At 44.8% G+C, this 18,867-nt stretch overlaps 1 protein-coding gene across 1 annotated transcript in view; it reads right to left on the bottom strand.

The window, feature by feature from the left end:
* iqgap1 (IQ motif containing GTPase activating protein 1) overlaps positions 1-12,712 on the bottom strand; it is a 72,860-nt gene extending 60,148 nt beyond the window's left edge. Inside the window, exons 1-2 of the mRNA XM_080769301.1 lie at positions 12,418-12,712; positions 10,582-10,684 (exon numbers count right to left, since the gene is read on the bottom strand). Coding sequence (XP_080625427.1) covers positions 10,582-10,684; positions 12,418-12,481 — 167 coding nt within the window. The 5' untranslated portion in view covers positions 12,482-12,712. The remainder of the gene's footprint in view (positions 1-10,581; positions 10,685-12,417) is intronic.
* Between the last annotated feature and the right edge of the window lie 6,155 nt (positions 12,713-18,867).

The raw sequence follows: 18,867 nt of genomic DNA, 5'->3' as shown, positions 1-18,867 counted from the left end.
TTTGAATGAAAGAAAAATGGGGGTCTAGTGTGTAGGGCCCAGGGGTGAGTCTTCCGGTTACCATCTGTGACACATTGTGAGCTTGTAGATGTGCTATTAGTATTTTGCATTTGGTTTTGCAAAGCACATTTTAATGTAACCAATGACAGGCAGAATTACATATAAATGTCATGCCTAAAGTGCTTAAAAAGTGAAAGTGGTTAAAGCATGCCACCACGTTTCCCCACATTATACATACCCGAGCAGCTCGTTCTTGTTCTGAGCCCTCTCAATGTTATTCAAAGTAAACACTTGGGATTTGGCGGACTAATATCTAAACAGGAAGAGTAACTCCCTGCCTCAGGTTTCACAGTGAGACGGTAATAAGGATGGGGGGGGGGGGGTCTGGATGGGTGTGTGTGTGTGTGTGTGTGTGTGTGTGTGTGTGTGTGTGTGTGTCTCTGTGTGAGAGAGAGAGAGAGAGAGAGAGAGAGAGAGAGAACAAATGGAACCACTTAGAGTTATGGTTTTCCTTTAAATTAAATTGTTAAGAGAACCACCTAGTATTCCGGTTCCTCATTGTTGGATCCCAGCCTCAAAGATGACATGTGTTCTTCACTGAAGTCCCCCCCCCCCCCCCCCTAGTAAGTGATGGAACTTGTACAGTGTCCAGTTCTGGCTGTCAACAATGGCCTTTACTTTACCTGGCATGGCCTGACAGGACCGAGGTTAAACGCTTTAATGATTCCAGCCAGCGAGCAAACTAAGGCGCTTTAATGATTCCAGACAGCGAGCAAGCTAAGGCACTTTAATAATGATTCCAGCCAGCGAGCAAGCTAAGAAGGAACTAAACACTAGTCAGACCACAGAAGTCTCTAGAGGAGAGATCTTATCACTGCCCAGGGAGTTTCACCTGCTTGCAGACATCGTTCTTGCGCATTGCAGTACAAATGCACAGCCTTACATTACATAATACTAATTTCAACAACAGATGTCTGAAAACAGGAAATTGCAAGCAAATGGCCAGCGTGTTATGGGAACTTTATACAGTAAACAATTACATGTCGTGTTCCTCCAACATCCATAATCTTTCACACTCACTGATTCTTTCAGTGGGAGCTACAGCTCCCATGGAAGCCGAGCAGTGTTTGTAGAATAAAACCAGGAAGAGAGGCACGTTAACCTGTGTAAGCCACTCCAGTATTCAATCAACAACTTTTTCATTTAGGCTGAGCGGTTAGTTCAACTTCAAACACAAATATTCAAGTCACATACGGTATAAACTGGATTTAGGCTAATGGATGGTCAAATATATTTTGTTTTTGACATGAGATGTATACCTTTCCATCTCTCTGTCTCTCTCACACCGAAGTGTACTGTGTGTACAACACACACACACACACACACACACACACACACACACACACACACACACACACTTCTCCATGACCTAAGCAGCTAGGATTGCTGGCAAAACCAGTGCAAGTCTGCCAGTAGAACAGCCGTCGTCGTCAATACACTGTTGGAAATATGATGAGGTGTGGTTAAAAACTTGACATAGTGGACTGGTTTCCGTTTCTACTGTGAGGGACCATCCATGAAGTTAGTACATTTTCCAGGGAGATGAATGGATACCTTAGTTCAGACACAGCACAGGGAGGAGGCTTCAGGGGATCAATGGAGGGAGGGACACCTGATTCTGCAGTGCGTTGTTTTCTTCTGAGGTGAATAAATGCCACATCAGCCACAATTACGTTGGCACTCCCTTAGCTGCAAATCCCCTTCACTTAAGCTCTCAGTTCAGTAACAAAAGCTATCATTTGGCTCACTCACAACGAACGACCACACACAATTACTTCTCTTTACTGTGCAGACCAGTGGTTCTCAACCTGTGGGTGAGAATGATTTATTTTATTTTTTATTGTATTTAATAAATAAAAAATGGGGGGGGTCCCAGATGACGGTGAAGTGACAGTTTAACGACTTTTAAGAAAAAAAATTATAAGAAAGAAAAGAAAAGGACCATTGTAGAAGTTGGAACAGAGTCAACCTAAATGTCCTTTAGTGTCTATTTATGCAGTTATACGAGTATGTTAGCGCACAGGCTTGCGTCAGGGGTGGGGTAGCGTGGAATGACCTGGAATCAGAACCATCCACATGCCCAGAATGCAGAAGACAATGTCCAAAAAGCAACAACAACCTACATTTAATAGTGTGTAAACTAGGATTGGGTGATAATTCAGTGTTGCACAAAAATGTTTTTTTTTCTTGTTTTTTTTGTTTTTTAAATAAAAGTATCACCTTTTATTTAGTTTTTAAATCACTCTGTTTCTATGTGCTATGTTTGTACAATTAAACCTGTAAACGTTCTGTGATGCAACGTTTTTCCAGTTGAATTGTATGCAGGTGAGAGTGATGAGAAGAGAAAACAAGTGAGGACAGACGACAACGACTGCCTGAGGAGGACAGAAGCTGCTCGACTCCCATCATACAGTATGTGCACTACATTTCACTGTCATCTTGATTGGTTAAAGAGAGCCCACTGCACAGATCAATAAGCCCCAGGTATCAAACTGAAAACACTGCACAGATTGTGTGCCCCCCCTTCCTCCTGTCAAACTACTGTCTGACTATCAATAAAGGCAAAAAGCCTCAAAGATATCTTAAAAATAATCCCAGGTATCAAACAGAAAACACTGACTGCACGGATCAATAAGCCCACTGGTATCAAACAGAAAACATGCAGCCCGACTGCATTCCTAGAGAGAATGAAAGTGACATAAAAAAAGACTCCAAGAGAGACGTTATAAACAGAATGCTGAAGGGCTAGCGACAGCATCAATATCACCAGGTTTAGCACAACAACGGCTCTTATGGCTAACATTTGCTAACAAATAGGATGAAGGTCAACGGAGGTTACTCGCACTGCTGCAATAAGTAATGCCACACTTCACAGCATGAAGTGTGATCCATCCGAGTATGTTTTCATTTGACAACCTACATTCTTTCAGGTGACATATTTGTCTCCACCGAAGGCATGGGGAGAGAGTTAGTCCATGGGCCATTTTTGGTGGCAAAATATCTTTGCTACCATTTTGTTTGTTGGGTCCATATAAGTACTTTGAGACATGATAGCATTTTCAAAAGAGTAGCTTTAATACTATTTTTCCTCTTAACTCGCATTATAGTAGGATTTTGTGCAGTTTACTGTAGATGGTATATGTTACAATTAAGTTTGATTCACACTTATAATTACACACACACACAAATGCTATGACATTACGTTATAAAATATATAAACATAATAATAGTAATAAATTAGCATAATTAGCACTAGCCATGAAAGAAATGAGGTGAAGCGGTGAACAAGTCGACGCCAGCGTCCTCACTTTCCACATTCACACCAATGGTGGCGAGCTCACACCGACCAACTCATTGGAGGCAATGTAGGGTTCAGTGTCTTGCCCAAGGACACTTCGACATGTGGACAGGAGGAGTCGGGATTCGAAACGCTGACCCAGGGATCATTGGACGACCTGCTCTACCTCCTGAGCCACAGCCGCCCGCGTCTTCAAGTCTTCATGCGCACAACTGAAGCCGAGGATGCCCCGGTCGTGGACACCATGTCAACAGATGACCTGTCACCCTCTTGGGGTTCCTAGCAAAATGTCCCTGAGGGCTTAGCAGTCACTACTTATTGAAATGACCAGTTGCCATCTGAAAGATCTGAGGAAACAGCAGTCCTACCTCCACCACACCTGGATATCCCTATCTGGTCAGTATATAACTCAATCCTGGCATCTGAGAAGCATTTGACAGAGGTCTTCGTGCTTTGCATTTGATTGCAGCTCTACCTCATGAATGGCAAACACTGATAACAGTCTTGAAGCAGACACAACGGATCAACTGCATGATCACTGGAAGACCGATACGCTTGGACCCAACACCATTGATAGAAGCTTGATGGAGCCTGGAAATAGGCACATATACACTATATGGGCCTACCACAACAAGGCAAATACTAGAAGCAAAGCACAAGAATAAGCACACATGAAAACCATCCTATTTCCCAACCAGTGTCCCAACCATGTGCAGAGTCAGCGCAGCTGGTTGAGAGCATGAGCAGCAGGCCATGCTACTAGAATAAAATCCTGAAGGAAGATAAGAGCCAGTAATCCTAAATTCCCTCAATGCCTTGGGGAACTTCCCCTTTCTTTTCTTTCTTCATTGCTATGCATGTACGTCCCCTCTGATTCCCCTCTAAAAGACAAGAATACATCAATGTACATGTCATGTTCAATAAGAATCAGATCCCTCTGCCATTGGGTGGATAATTCACATCATGAAGGTCACTGGAGGCCTTGTGGACATTATTCGAGAGAGCAAGGTCATACTCAAAATGCTGTCCAACCAGAAGAGTATATGACTTTAGTTATGTTATGTTGATCAGCAACCAGAATGCTACCACTGAATGTTTTCGCCTGCCAAACAAAGGCCAAAGATTATAGTGGAATGTATAGTGTTTTGACCGCCATGATCTCCCATCTTCCATGAAGGAGGCCAAATGGAAGAGATGCCAGGGTGGCCATCACTTATCATGTGGAAGACAGGGCACCCAGATTTTATGGTAACAGCAAGGCAAGATATCCACTGAAATTGTATCTCAACAGCTTGCAAGAGACTGACATGGATATTACTGCACAGCCTGGATGCTGTCGGAAGTGGTACAAAAGTCTAGCTCAAGTCCACTGATTGTGATCGTAGGTCGCAGATTACTATGAATACCTGCAAAACAATTCCGTCGCTCCGTCAGTCATGCATATGATCCATCACGCCTCGTGACATCATATGGCCATCAGTCCGTCACGCCTTGTGACACAATCCAGATATGGCCGTCTCCATATATGAAGATCACGACACTGGCCTCATCGATAGCCATACATGGATAAGACTGGATCATCACCTAGATCTGCATATATGGAGCTTCAAAACTGGAGCTGTTCTGACATTCCATGTCGGTTGATCCTACCCCACCCATCCTTCCTCTTCGATGTCTCCCATTTGACTGATACCTGTCCATTCAAAGTTAAGCGAAACCTAGAGTTCTCAACAGGCCCGCAAATTAAGGCCCGGCCCGGCCCTACCTGGGCCCTCATCAAACCCTGTACACTAGATACATTGCCCCCGCTGCCACCATTAGATCTCTGGCACATTATGGAGCTGACCTGTTCTGAACATTCCATATGTTGATCAGACCTCGTCAAACCCTGTAGACTCAAGACACTCCATATATGGCCAGTACACAAATGGCCGGGCTGGAACTTATGGCCTGCAAGTGTGTACGGACCTGCAAGCTTGCCAACAAATTAAAGTGCACAGAAATGTGCAAGCTACAAACCTGCAGCAATCAGAAGGAAGAGGAGGATTGATTTTGTGACGATAATGATGATGAATACTGAATAATTGATATTGATATGACAGTGATGTGTGTGTGTGTGTGTGTGTGTGTGTGTGTGTGTGTGTGTGTGTGTGTGTGTGTGTGTGTGTGTGTGTGTGTGTGTGTGTGATTAAAGTGAGTGAAAGACAGATAATTCTTCATTTTTCCCTCTGTATGACATGTTTTGCGATTTTTCATTCTGTGAATCTATGGTTAGTGTCTTTGAACAAAAGAAATGATGGCATTTGCCACCTTGAATGTCCCTCACTAGTGAAAATCCTGGTCTGGGCTCATGGACTAAGTATGTTTTGCACTCCGTCCGTCCGTGTGTCCGTCCGTGAACAGATAAACTCCGGCACTAACTCATCCATCGCTTTTAAGAAGTGCCAAAAAGTCCCTAAGCGCCAGTCTCTATACATTTTTTTATTTAATTTTAATTTTAATTTTTTTTAAATTGGTCCCATGTTATACCCGTCTGAAAAAAACGATAAAGTCGTCGTTGGCGCTGCTGGAGTTGCTGAAAAATCAGTCAATTCAGTCATTGGCAGACATTGAGTTAACCCAGTCGAAATTTTGCACACACTCCCTGGATGCCAACGATGAACCTCTGCCCCAAAATGTCCAGAACGGCCTGTTATAGCGTCACCAGGAGGCCGCTTTGTTCAAAACAAGTTTTTGGACAGTTCACCTACAGATTTTGTCCAAACATCACGCAAATTGGTACAGTCTCTCTAGAGCCATTCAACGAAACGGGTCTTTCAGATTTCTCAGACTCCATCCTGATTGCCTAAGATTGGCTGTGTGCTCAGAGTGCTCAGTTTCAAACAAAATGCTGCAAATCATGAACACATCGTGTGATTCCCCAGAAATTGTGCACGCACATTCCCACTAGGCCGAGAAAGAAATGCCACGTGAACATTTTCAACTCAGCCTCATGGTGGCGCTATAACTGGCCGAAAAGTGTATTTACATCCAACTGCAGATCTGTGGATAACTTTGTATGCCAACTCCCTAGAGGCCAAGTAAAAACTTTTGCCTGGAATTTTTTAATTTTTCATCTGCTGCTATGTAGCGCCACCAGGACATGTAAAACACATTTTCTAATATTACTCCTTCAGATTTTAGCCAAATTTCACGCAAATCGGTACACATGCTCTCCATAGTCATGTGATGAAGACGGGTTTGTTTGATTTCTCATAATCCACCCTCATTAGCTACAATTGGCTTCTAAACTTTTCAGGAGTAGCCCGCTTTGTACCCGTTTTGTACAAATCGCCACAACTCCTCAACGCAGCGTCCAAATGCATATTCCCACTAGGCTGAGGAAGAAATGCCACTTGACAGTTTTCAACAACAACAGGCCAAGCCGCGACACACACACACACACACACACACACACACACACACACACACACACACGGAGTGGCAGTGACTCAGGAGGTAGAGCGGTCGATGGGGAACCGGAAGGTTCCCAGTTCGATCCCGGGCTCCCCCAGAGTTAGTGTCGAAACGTCCTTGAGCAAGACTCTGAACCCCAAAATGGTCTGGATGTGCAGGTTGGTGCCTTGCATGGTTCCCTCCACCATCGGTGTGTGAATGTGTGTGTGAATAGGTGAATGTAATGCACTGTCTATGTAAAGCGCCTTGGATAAACACGCCATATAAATGCACCATTTACCATTTTATTTACCTTTTTCATATATATTTCATACCATACTTTTGACAAATGAGCAGTTCCACCTTGCATGGTTTCCTCCACCATCGGTATGTGAATAGGTGAATGTAATGCACTATCTATGTAAAGCGCCTTGGATAAAGGCGCTATATAAATGCACTATTTACCATTTTCACACACACACACACACACACACACACACACTTTGACAAATGAGCAGTTCCACAGGAGCAGTGAAGTGCCAGTGTCATTCACAAGAGCAACAGCATAGCACATCTTGGCAGTCTTTGAGTGAGACAGTGTTTCACATGTTTCCTGCTTCTCAGAATGTAATGCTATGCTATCACAGTTATGTGAATCATAAATGTAGCCGAGTGGTAGCCTAGGAGCTAGACAGAGACTATTCAAATATTTGGAATGATATTAATAACCTGTCCTGCACAGCAGGTGGCATGAAACTGAGCAGACATTAACATTTCATTTGATGGTATCGTGGTCATGAGAGTGATAGCCTATATTTTGCATCCCTCACAGCTCACACTATAAGCAAGCTGACTAAACATCAAATACAGTACCTTCAAAGGTCAGTAAACCATATTTGATTTGGTTGAAGTACATTTTGTTTGTTTTCCATACACAAGATGTGCACCCACAACTAACCTAAGTGTTTCATCATGTGCCTTAACTGTGCCTTAGTCATGATGCATCCCTCATGACTAAGGCATTCCTATTCGGCCATATCCACTCCAACGGCTATGGCCGTTTTTAGCCCAAGGAGTGTTTTTCGTGAAAAACGAATGCTTGGAATGGATTCAGAATCATGAAAACCCCCTAAATTGACACGTCACATGCTACTTAAAGCATAATGAAATTTAGAAAAATTTGCCTTATATTGATTGTTGATGGTACCCCAACTTTCAGCAGCTGTCAAAAATTCCGCTAGGAATGGTTGAATAGAAACCAATGTGGGATATTGTTAGTAAACACCCTGACACATTAGAATAGTGAAGAATACCAATTCTTGGTAAGATATATATTCCCAGATTTGACATTATTCTGATAAGTTTCCCTGACATTATAGGATATTCGTGAAGAACAAGAATATGCACACTATTATTTTTACAAGTGACCGTCACCACTCTTACCTATCATATTATAAAGAAATTTGACTTTTCCGGTAAGTGGGCATGACCTTTGGGCATCTTCACTCGTGTGATTGAATACAGACAAACGCCAGCTCACACTCTCACACCCTGCTGTGCACCTGTGCAACGAGAGACATTCTCGCCATACCACACGGCATGCACCTCCAAACACTTTGCATGAGCATTCCTCCCCACAGCATTAAGCCTGCAGCTTCAGGTGGCCTGCCTACTTGTACCTGAAACTCATGTTCTGTTGTTGGAGAAACGGCATGCACATAACGTACATACCAATGACGAAGTTGGTACCTCAGTATAGGATCGGGAGGGAGCTGGAAATAGAAATCTCTCTAAAGACTCCTTATAAAGGGTCAATATTTGCAGCTCAGGACAAAACAGCCTCAAAGGCACAGACACAACTGTGCAGAATCAACACAATAAACGTAGGGGTGTACCGGTCGGTGTCTGTCTTCTTTAATATCAGCTGGCTGACTCAGGGGGAGAGAGGACATTAAATATGACTACAAGGGGCATGCATGCATGCATGGGAGTGCACTGCAAGTCTGCAGTAATACAATTAACGTCTCAACTTTTATCTGGTGTGTATGCTCAATGAGTCAAGCCGCTCACACCGGAACCCGTTACCACGACAACCGTGCGTTTCTGTAGCAACAGGGGGAGATACTAAAGTCAACACGGACCGAGTCACTTCCTGTCTCGCTTGGTCCTTCCTCTTCTTCATGCGTCAGTCCGCTTTGGGGCCTACACACACCCACAGACATGGCATGCCTAAGTAAAGCACCTCAGCTCGATCTGAGCCAACCGTAACGCTCTGTAACCATCACCATGTGGTTGTAGACCTTATCCCAGTCCTACAACCTAGCATTCATTTCCACTATAATCTGAAGACTCACCTCTTCAGACTCCACCATAGCCTGTAGCACTTGACCTTGCAGGCTTACGCAAAAGGCTATCTGCATATATGGGCTTATGTAGACAGATGCCAGGACATTGTTGACCTGGCATCATATAGTGTATAGTTTCGATGTACAGATTAGTTTGTTTTTTGGACATTCTACTATTAGACCTATTTACCTATATGGCTATGATCCTAGATGACGTTGTGTTGTTCTTGCTTACTGTAAGACGAAGTCGTTAATGTTATTAACTCAGGCTGTTCAGAAATGATTAGTGCCTTGGTCTGTAATACACTACTGAGGACGCGATATTGCAAATTATTGCAATATCGGCTGTTATAAACAGATATATCTGTTTATAACAGCCAAAAGTGTGAAAACATAGTATAGAGCATCCCATGAAGAGATATACAATGAAGACACAGCAGCCAAGGACCCTCACTACAGCAGATGGTTACTAGAATCCATGCACAAGAAACGCTTGCCTGCAGTGCAACTGACGCCTAGAGTATGTTAGGTCAATGCGAGTGTATAATAACCCCCCACATACACAAGAATGCACACACATGCAGACTGCAGGGCCATTCAGTGGCGAGGATACATGTTTAACAGGTTGTCTAGTGCGAAGAAATCTCACGGCTGAAATGATGACCAAGTCCTAAAATGTGTGATTTGTGAAATAAACAGCATGAAAAGAGCGCACACACACACACACACACACATCTATACCAGCAAGATGTAGCAAATTAACCAACATAAATTCTGCCCACTAAGATGGACGGACGTCCCTGGATGAATCCAAGAGAGTCTGATCGAGGCCAGATAAACTTAGGTCATATCATATCAATCAGATCTGGCCCAGAATAAGCTAGGCCATCAGGCTTAGGTTGTCAGCCACTTTGCTACACTCACCCCCCTTTTGACCTCCTCCCACAGAGAAACCTGATCTGGGTCACGGTACTATTGTTAACACCCCGGACCCGGGAATCAAACCCAGGTCTCCCGTGTGGAAAGCCAACATCACAAGTCCCTATGACTGAGGGGAGATACTGTATTAGACTTTTAGGCCAGGTTCTAGGTTCTCTGTGGCTGTAATCTTAAAAATCACACCTGTGTGAAGTGAGGGGTGCTCTTATCATCGTGCATCATCATGAGTAACATATCTATTTGCTCAGACACTATGACGTAAATTCTCCATTCATTGTCAATGGGAATTTAATGTTTGTGTAAGATGACAATCTACACTAATAGCTGAATATAGGAGGGGCAAATGGCCAATCTACAAGCTCTCAGTGCATGCGTCACTGACACATCGAGAGCTTGTAGAAGGTTGGCTATTTTTCCTGCGTACATGCTTCCATAGAATACATGCATGATGCTGACTCTGTTCTATGGAGTCCAAATGACTGACATCAGCGGTGGCGTTCTTACCTTTTAGCCTCCTCCAGGTGACAGAGGTACTCGTAGGCCATGTTCTGCTGTCGCCTCTCGTCCATCTCTTCTGCAGTGAGACGTTCCACGCCATCCAGAACAGCTGCCAACCAACCGACACATACAGGGTGAATACTTTTTATATCAGTGCTTTTCAAACCTTTTCATATCCAGGCTCATTATTTGAGCCATGGACCATTGATGAGATTTAGCCTCTCAGACCCAAAACGTTGAATATGTTGTTATTGTTGAACAAGATTATGTCCACAAGTCCATGCTGTATTGATGTATAGGAAAGATAACTGGCAAACATTGATCAAAATAACAATTCTTCTACATGCTCTAATTGTGTAGACTTCTTGTAAATTAAGTAATGCAGCTGTTTAACAAAACATCCAATAAGGGTCCATTTGGTTACCAATTTTCCATCATTTAGCTGGGGACCACCTGGAACCCCCTCAAGGTGCCCAGACCACTGGTTGAGAATCACTGTTTTATATGATGCCACAGCAATGCACAGCAATGCATTGAAAGATACACACAGCAACATCAGAGTAGATTTATAAATCTCTGTATTTCTCATTATGTCTGCTATGTGTCCTTGTCTAAACTCTCAATAGTAGTAAGTAATAATAACATAACAATAATTAAAGGTGATTGGGATCATGATTTGTGTCCATTCATTCACCAAGGGTGCAGGGCTGTCTCAAACTTTCCAGAAACAACTAGTATCAGGGTGTGATTGCATAACTTTGCCAAGCAGAAAAGTTCCACCCTCTCATTTGCTTCATAAAAAGATGTTTTTCTACAACTCACTCAACGAGTAAAAGTTTACATACATTACAATCTTATCTGGGCTAGTAGTGTGCATAAACAATAGGCTCAAGGCTGTTTGGGGCTGTGTGGATAATTATGCTTTTGTCTTAAATGAAATGACAGCACAGAGCCTATTCATAGACAGACAACTAAACAATGATGTGGGTCTGGGGTGGTGATTTGATTCCCATGGTGGTATTACAAATATACAGAATGGACCGGGTCCCCGCCTGCACAGCACAGTACTGAAAATACTTTTTCCTTCCCTTTTTTTATTATAGAGAGGGGGATGGGGGCTATAGAGCGCGCGCAATACAAAGCCAAGGGGGATTTTTTTCCATCACTCAATGTACAGTACATTTAGCCTTCTTTGGATATTAGCCATGATATCATCACATTTCTACTTTATTAGACTGTGCTTATGAAGCGTCGGAGTTCGATCCCGCTCCGTTTTCTGACCTTTTTTCCACTTGACACAGAAAGACTGACACCATTATTATGTCATCTGTTGCTTTTAACATTTGATTTATGATTGTGAATAATGGGGAGTATCGGAATGTTAATGTCAAGTTGTTTATAGCATATAGTGTGCCGCCCATCATGAGTGACACTGTGCTGCTGCACGGTGGCATCAAAAGCACTTAGCAAGACCTTTTACTTAATTATTGTAAATACAACAAACTCGAACGCAACAATTGGAAATGCACTGCAGTTCTTTCTTTCAACTTTAGCAATCAACCAATGACAACCAAAACGCGGAAGTCACTTATAAACCATGCTGTTCTATCAGAACAAGTCAAGTCCAAACTTTCTTTGTAGAAATAAAATAAACTTTATCATCTTTATGAGAGTTTGACCTTGCGCATGATGCGACGCCAGGCAGGAACAGGACTAGCCCCGCAAGCAGAACCCGAATGTACAGTAACAGTTAAGTCGACACGGGACGGATTTGTATGGCATAAAGCATAGGAAATAAAACCTTTCTGACTTTCCTAAAACGTAAAGTAAAGTTTAACTTACAGCCATATCTCGGCCGGAGCGCGTCCATCTCGTCTGAAGTTGACATCCTCTGTTCTTGAGACATCACGTTGTAAATAAATCTCCCCACTCACTCACTTCTAAAAGTTTAAAGTTATACACCGTGTTCGTAACACCTTTGCGCACTTCTTCTCTTGTGTGGGGCAATACTAACAGAAAAAATGGGAAGGACCTTTTCGGCCCCTTGTGTTCCTTCTCTGACTGCAACAACACACAGTTTGAGTTTGGTTTGAGCAGGAACTTTTTTTTCTCCCCGTCTTCAAACCTCACTGATGTCACTGGGTGTGTTCTTCATATAATCCTAAAGTATGCGTTTCAGGAAACACCCTCCATGCATGCATACTAGCGAAACTATACAGGCGCAAACATCGCCCTCTGCTGGTTTCTGCAGGCACACTGACTGCTCTCAAGGAACACAGGATAGGTGGGCACTAAAGGCAGTGATTCTCAAACTCTTCTACTTCTTGTCTCAATGTCTTAGGTAGGTCACCCCTGTAAATCTATTATAGTTTTTTCATCCAAGGCACCCCTGAATTGCATTGTTACTTTATAGAACCTGACATTCATGTCATATTAACGGTACGTAAATATGTCAATCTTTCCCCCTAAGATAGGCCTACAGTACAGTATATCCATCCATCCATCCATCCATCCATCCATCCATCCATCCATCTTCAACCACTTATCTGTAGTTGGGTCGCGGGGGCAACAGCTCCACCAGAGATTTCCCTCTCCAAAGCAACATTAGTAAATTCCTCCTGGGAGATCCAGAGGCATTCCAACGGCCATTGAGTCGATGTAATCCCTCCATCTCACCCTTGGTCTACCCTGGGGTCTCCTCCAAGACCAAGTGCCTCGAGGACCTCCCTAGGGAGACGCTCAAGAGGCATCCTAACCAGAATCAGAATCAGACTTTATTGTCATTGTTACAGGTACACATACAAGTATGAGAGTGCAACCAGATGACTAACCAGTACAGTAGGCCTTGAGAGAATAGTAGTTTATATTATGACAGATTGAAAAAAAACTCTATTACTTGACAGTAACCACTAGAACCCCAGCATCCCTATTCTGGGGGGGGGGGGGGGGGGGGGGGCTTATGCGTTGTGAGCTTGTAGCTCGTCTATTTTTGGTAGAGAGGAGAGGGTATAAAGGGAGGGTTTAAGTGGTTAACTAAAGTGATATTGATGAATTCCAAATACAGCACACACTTTGAGAAACGTTGCACTAGGGATATCATCTGGGCACCTAAATGTAAAATCTGCTATTTTGTCCAAAATGTTGTGATTTTATTTTGAATGGTCTTAAAGTATACATGATGTGAACATGCATGCACGTGATGTCATTATAAGACTTAAATGTTACCTTCAAATTCTTGTATAATATGCCCCAAAATGACATACAGGATATACAGGTTTTGTAGCAATTGTAGAAATGCTACACCTTATTGTCGAATGTTTAAGCATGTTCTAATCATGTATAGGCTACTTTAATTTACTAAAAACATTTTACAAATATTTAAATGTTTAACATTTTGGACAAAAATTGGCTATTTTACATTGAGGTGTCCAGATTGCCCTGCACCTGTCCTGTTACCCTATACTCTGTCAACCCCCCAGTATAATTATTCAACTACAAGTGAAAGCGGGTGGGCTACTAAATATAAAAACTACAAATTACAGAATATTTTCTTCAATATGTCACATTGCAATGCTTTGTGTAGTTGAAATGTGTCTTAAGTGGTTAATTTACATCCCTAGGATGTAGTCAAAAGTAGGCTACAATATTTGTCTTTGAAATGTAGTAGAGTGAAAGTGTCTTAGGTGCTCAGGTAAAGTACACATAGGCCTACCTACTCAAGTACAGTAGGCTACTCAAGGTAAGTGTGCACCACTGCTGCTCTCATACCTCATTTTATAGTGAATGAATTCATCTTTGGTAAGGTTTGTTCAGGGCCTTAATAGCCTACAGTACATGCTTTATGGGAAAATGTAGGTTTGTAATTGTGTAAGTTTAGCGGAGTCTGTGGTCTATTTTTGAGTGGTGCAACCACTCCTACAACCAGCAATGTCCGTGTTCACCTATGTGTGTCTGTGTGTTCACCTATGTGTGTCTGTCATGGTTAATGAGCACGAGTATGACTATTACCAGTAGGGGCGCTGTTGTGCCAGAAACAGAGAGAGAGAGAGAGAGAGAGAGAGAGAGTGCTGCTCTAATGAGAGAGAGAGGGGGGGGGGAGTTGCACCACTCAGTTCACACAGGTATGATTTTTTTCTATGGTTCACCGTTCACTACAGATCCCAGAAACTGGTCAGGCCAGAACTCACCTAAACCCTGCTAGGGTGGGTGGGATAGCTCAGGGCAGAGGAATAGGCCTGGGCCTTGCAATGGTCTTCTAGGATACTCGTGTACTGTAGCCTACCTGTCATACTACTTCAATAGTGTATAAAGACATGTCACAGGCACAACACCAGAAGGCGCCGCCCCACTGATCTCAGCAAACCCAGTTTCGGCACAAAAACGGGGTCGCCAAATCATTCTACTAATGCCAGAATGTGGAATGCCGTACCAACAGTCATACAAAAGTGTGACACTCTAAAAAGACCACATATGGTGGCTGCAAATTATAACTTGCCCATGTAGAAAGTCTAAGCCCTCCTCCTTCTCCTCCTCAACTTAGGCTTTCTTGAACACCCTGGACAGTTTTTAAGTTGATTGTTTCAGTATTTTAGCCGACCCGCCCCCTTCCTATATGAACCCATTGGAAATTCAAACTCTAATACCTGAGAGGGACATGTTTTTTCAATTCCTTTTTTCATTTATTTTTGACCTATGTCCAGTTTTGAGTGTTTGTGCAAACACAAACATTGAATGCCATTGACAATGAATGGCCAGTTTTTTTATGATTTGTTTTTTTGTGCCTTTTGTGCCTTTATTAGTTACAGTGAAGACAGACAGAAAGAGGGAGAGTGAGAAGAGGAGGACCTTTGACATGCAGCAAAGGTCGTCATGAACAGGACTCGACTGACACACTGTCAGGCCAGAGCCTGCATGTGCCTGGACACCTAGGCCAGTGGACGCCCCAAATGGCCAGTTTTGAGTGTTTGTGCAACTTCAAACACAAACATTGAATGCTATTGTCAATGAATGGCCAGTTTTGAGTGTTTGTGTAAACACAAACATTGAAAACAAAAGTGAGGACGCAAATTGTGATTAGCCGGAATGAGATGATGTATGATGATATTAGAGCGCCCCTCACTTATAGGTGTGAACAAATATACCTGCAAGCAGGAATAAGACTGAGTCTATAGCCATAAAAGCAATAAAGAAAAAAGCTATATGCAATATGCACAATGAGCCATAGAAACACTTGAGAGAAGGCCACTCAATTAACAAATTAACGCTTTAAATAATTGGTTGGAGACCGATGACGATTGGCTGAAGGGATTGCCTATCAATGTTGTACTCCCGCAGCCAACCACGCATTAGCAATTTAGCAGGCTCCAGACAAAAGAGTGGTTAACCTGGCTACGAAAATCTTTCACGTCGCTTTTTTGACGTCAAGAGAGGATAGAGCAGTGGAGTGGGGACGTGGGGTTGACAAAGCGTGATTTTAAACTACGTCCGTCTATAGACATGGTAACGCCCCGCCTGCCTCTGATTGGCCTACCGACACTGCCCGTCTTACCAGACCCTTCAAGGTGGACACTGTCTGGTGACACTGACGTGTACATTTGTGCATTTTTACACTCTCAGAATTAAAGACCTGTTGTGTGTTTCTGGTAATATTATTGTCTGCTCATTTTGCATATCCGTGGGAAAATGGAATTGACAAAAATTGCCAACATGGCGATGACCCCTAGAGACCAGTCACCTTTCCACAGGGAAAGGGGCCCGGCAGGCGGCAGTGACTCAGAAGGTCGAGTGGCCACCTGGGACTGGGAATGGTAAGGTCCCCGGTTCGATCCCGATCGAGCTCCTCCTGGCTTAGTGTCAAAGTGTCCCTGAGTAAGACTCTGAACCTCAATAAGCTCAATATCTAACCATGCACTGCTCCTAATAGTTAATAATCAATAGGTAAATGCAGAGGAAAAATTCCAGGTATGTGCAAAAACTTGGCAAATGGTGCAGAGCTTTAATCCAAAGCGCTTTACATAGATTGTGCATTATACATTCACCCATCCATACTCCAAAGGTGGAGGAAACCACCATTGCAATTACGAGTTCAGAGTCTTGTTCAAGGACACTTCGACACTGACTCATGGGGAAGCCCAGGATCGAACTGGAAAACGTCATTGGTTCCCATTCAGCTGCTCCCGGGCCACTCTACCCCTGAGCAACTCTACCCCTGAGCAACTCCCCCTGAGCCCCTCTACCCCTGAGCAACTCTACCCCTGGGCCACTCTAGCCTGAGCCACTCTACCCCTGAGCCACTCTACCTACCCCTGAGCAACTCTACCCCTGAGCCACTCTACCCCTGGGCCACTCTAGCCTGAGCCACTCTACCCCTGAGCCACTCTACCCCTGAGCCACTCTACCTACCCCTGAGCAACTCTACCCCTGAGCCACTCTACCCCTGGGCCACTCTACCCCTGAGCCACTCTACCCCTGAGCCACTCTACCCCTGAGCAACTCTACCCCTGAGCCACTCTACCCCTGAGCAACTCTACCCCTGAGCAACTCTACCCCTGAGCAACTCTACCCCTGAGCAACTCTACCCCTGAGCCACTCTACCCCTGGGCCACTCTACCCCTGAGCCACTCTACCCCTGGGCCACTCTAGCCTGAGCCACTCTACCCCTGAGCCACTCTAGCCTGAGCCACTCTACCCCTGAGCCACTCTAGCCTGAGCCACTCTACCCCTGAGCCACTCTAGCCTGAGCCACTCTACCCCTGAGCCACTCTAGCCTGAGCCACTATACCCCTGAGCCACTCTACCCCTGGGCCACTCTAGCCTGAGCCACTCTACCCCTGAGCAACTCTACCCCTGAGCAACTCTACCCCTGAGCAACTCTACCCCTGAGCCACTCTACCCCTGAGCAACTCTACCCCTGAGCCACTCTACCCCTGGGCCACTCTAGCCTGAGCCACTCTACCCCTGAGCCACTCTACCCCTGGGCCACTCTACCCCTGAGCCACTCTACCCCTGGGCCACTCTAGCCTGAGCCACTATACCCCTGAGCCACTCTACCCCTGGGCCACTCTAGCCTGAGCCACTCTACCCCTGAGCCACTCTACCCCTAAGCCACTCTACCCCTGGGCCACTCTACCCCTGAGCCACTCTACCCCTGAGCCACTCTACCCCTAAGCCACTCTACCCCTGGGCCACTCTAGCCTGAGCCACTCTACCCCTGAGCCACTCTACCCCTGGGCCACTCTACCCCTGAGCCACTCTACCCCTGAGCCACTCTAGCCTGAGCCACTCTACCCCTGAGCCACTCTAGCCTGAGCCACTATACCCCTGAGCCACTCTACCCCTGGGCCACTCTAGCCTGAGCCACTCTACCCCTGAGCCACTCTACCCCTGAGCCACTCTACCCCTGAGCCACTCTAGCCTGAGCCACTCTACCCCTGAGCAACTCTACCCCTGAGCAACTCTACCCCTGAGCCACTCTACCCCTGAGCAACTCTACCCCTGAGCCACTCTACCCCTGGGCCACTCTAGCCTGAGCCACTCTACCCCTGAGCCACTCTACCCCTGGGCCACTCTACCCCTGAGCCACTCTACCCCTGGGCCACTCTAGCCTGAGCCACTATACCCCTGAGCCACTCTACCCCTGGGCCACTCTAGCCTGAGCCACTCTACCCCTGAGCCACTCTACCCCTAAGCCACTCTACCCCTGGGCCACTCTACCCCTGAGCCACTCTACCCCTGAGCCACTCTACCCCTAAGCCACTCTACCCCTGGGCCACTCTAGCCTGAGCCACTCTACCCCTGAGCCACTCTACCCCTGGGCCACTCTACCCCTGAGCCACTCTACCCCTGGGCCACTCTAGCCTGAGCCACTCTACCCCTGAGCCACTCTACCCCTGGGCCACTCTGATCAATGATGTTAATTTCTTGTAGATCGGCTATTTTCAGAATGCAAACAAGTATAAACGCCTTGTCTTTTAGTTCTACTGAATGCACTAGTCCCTCCCTAACATTTTAGTCTATTTTTTATTTGTAGACGAGAATTGACAGTATATTCAGTCATACTGTAGTTTACGTCAGTGAAAAAAGGTAGTTTACAAACATTTTTGTCATAGTTTTTAGTTGACTAAATCAACAATGCTACTTGTGAAATAACACCCCCCCCCCCCACCACCACCCCTGCCCCTGCCCCCACACACACACACACTCACACACACACACACACACACACACACACACACACGCGCGCGCGTGCGCGCGCGCACACTGGGCAGAACATTATTATTAGAGGCTTTTATT

Source organism: Protomyctophum bolini (assembly GCF_963924005.1).
Source record: "Protomyctophum bolini genome assembly, chromosome: 1".
Taxonomy (NCBI): Eukaryota; Metazoa; Chordata; class Actinopteri; order Myctophiformes; family Myctophidae; genus Protomyctophum; species Protomyctophum bolini.
The sequence above is the reverse complement of the archived record's forward strand: the minus strand, read 5'-3'. Positions and strand labels throughout refer to the sequence as shown.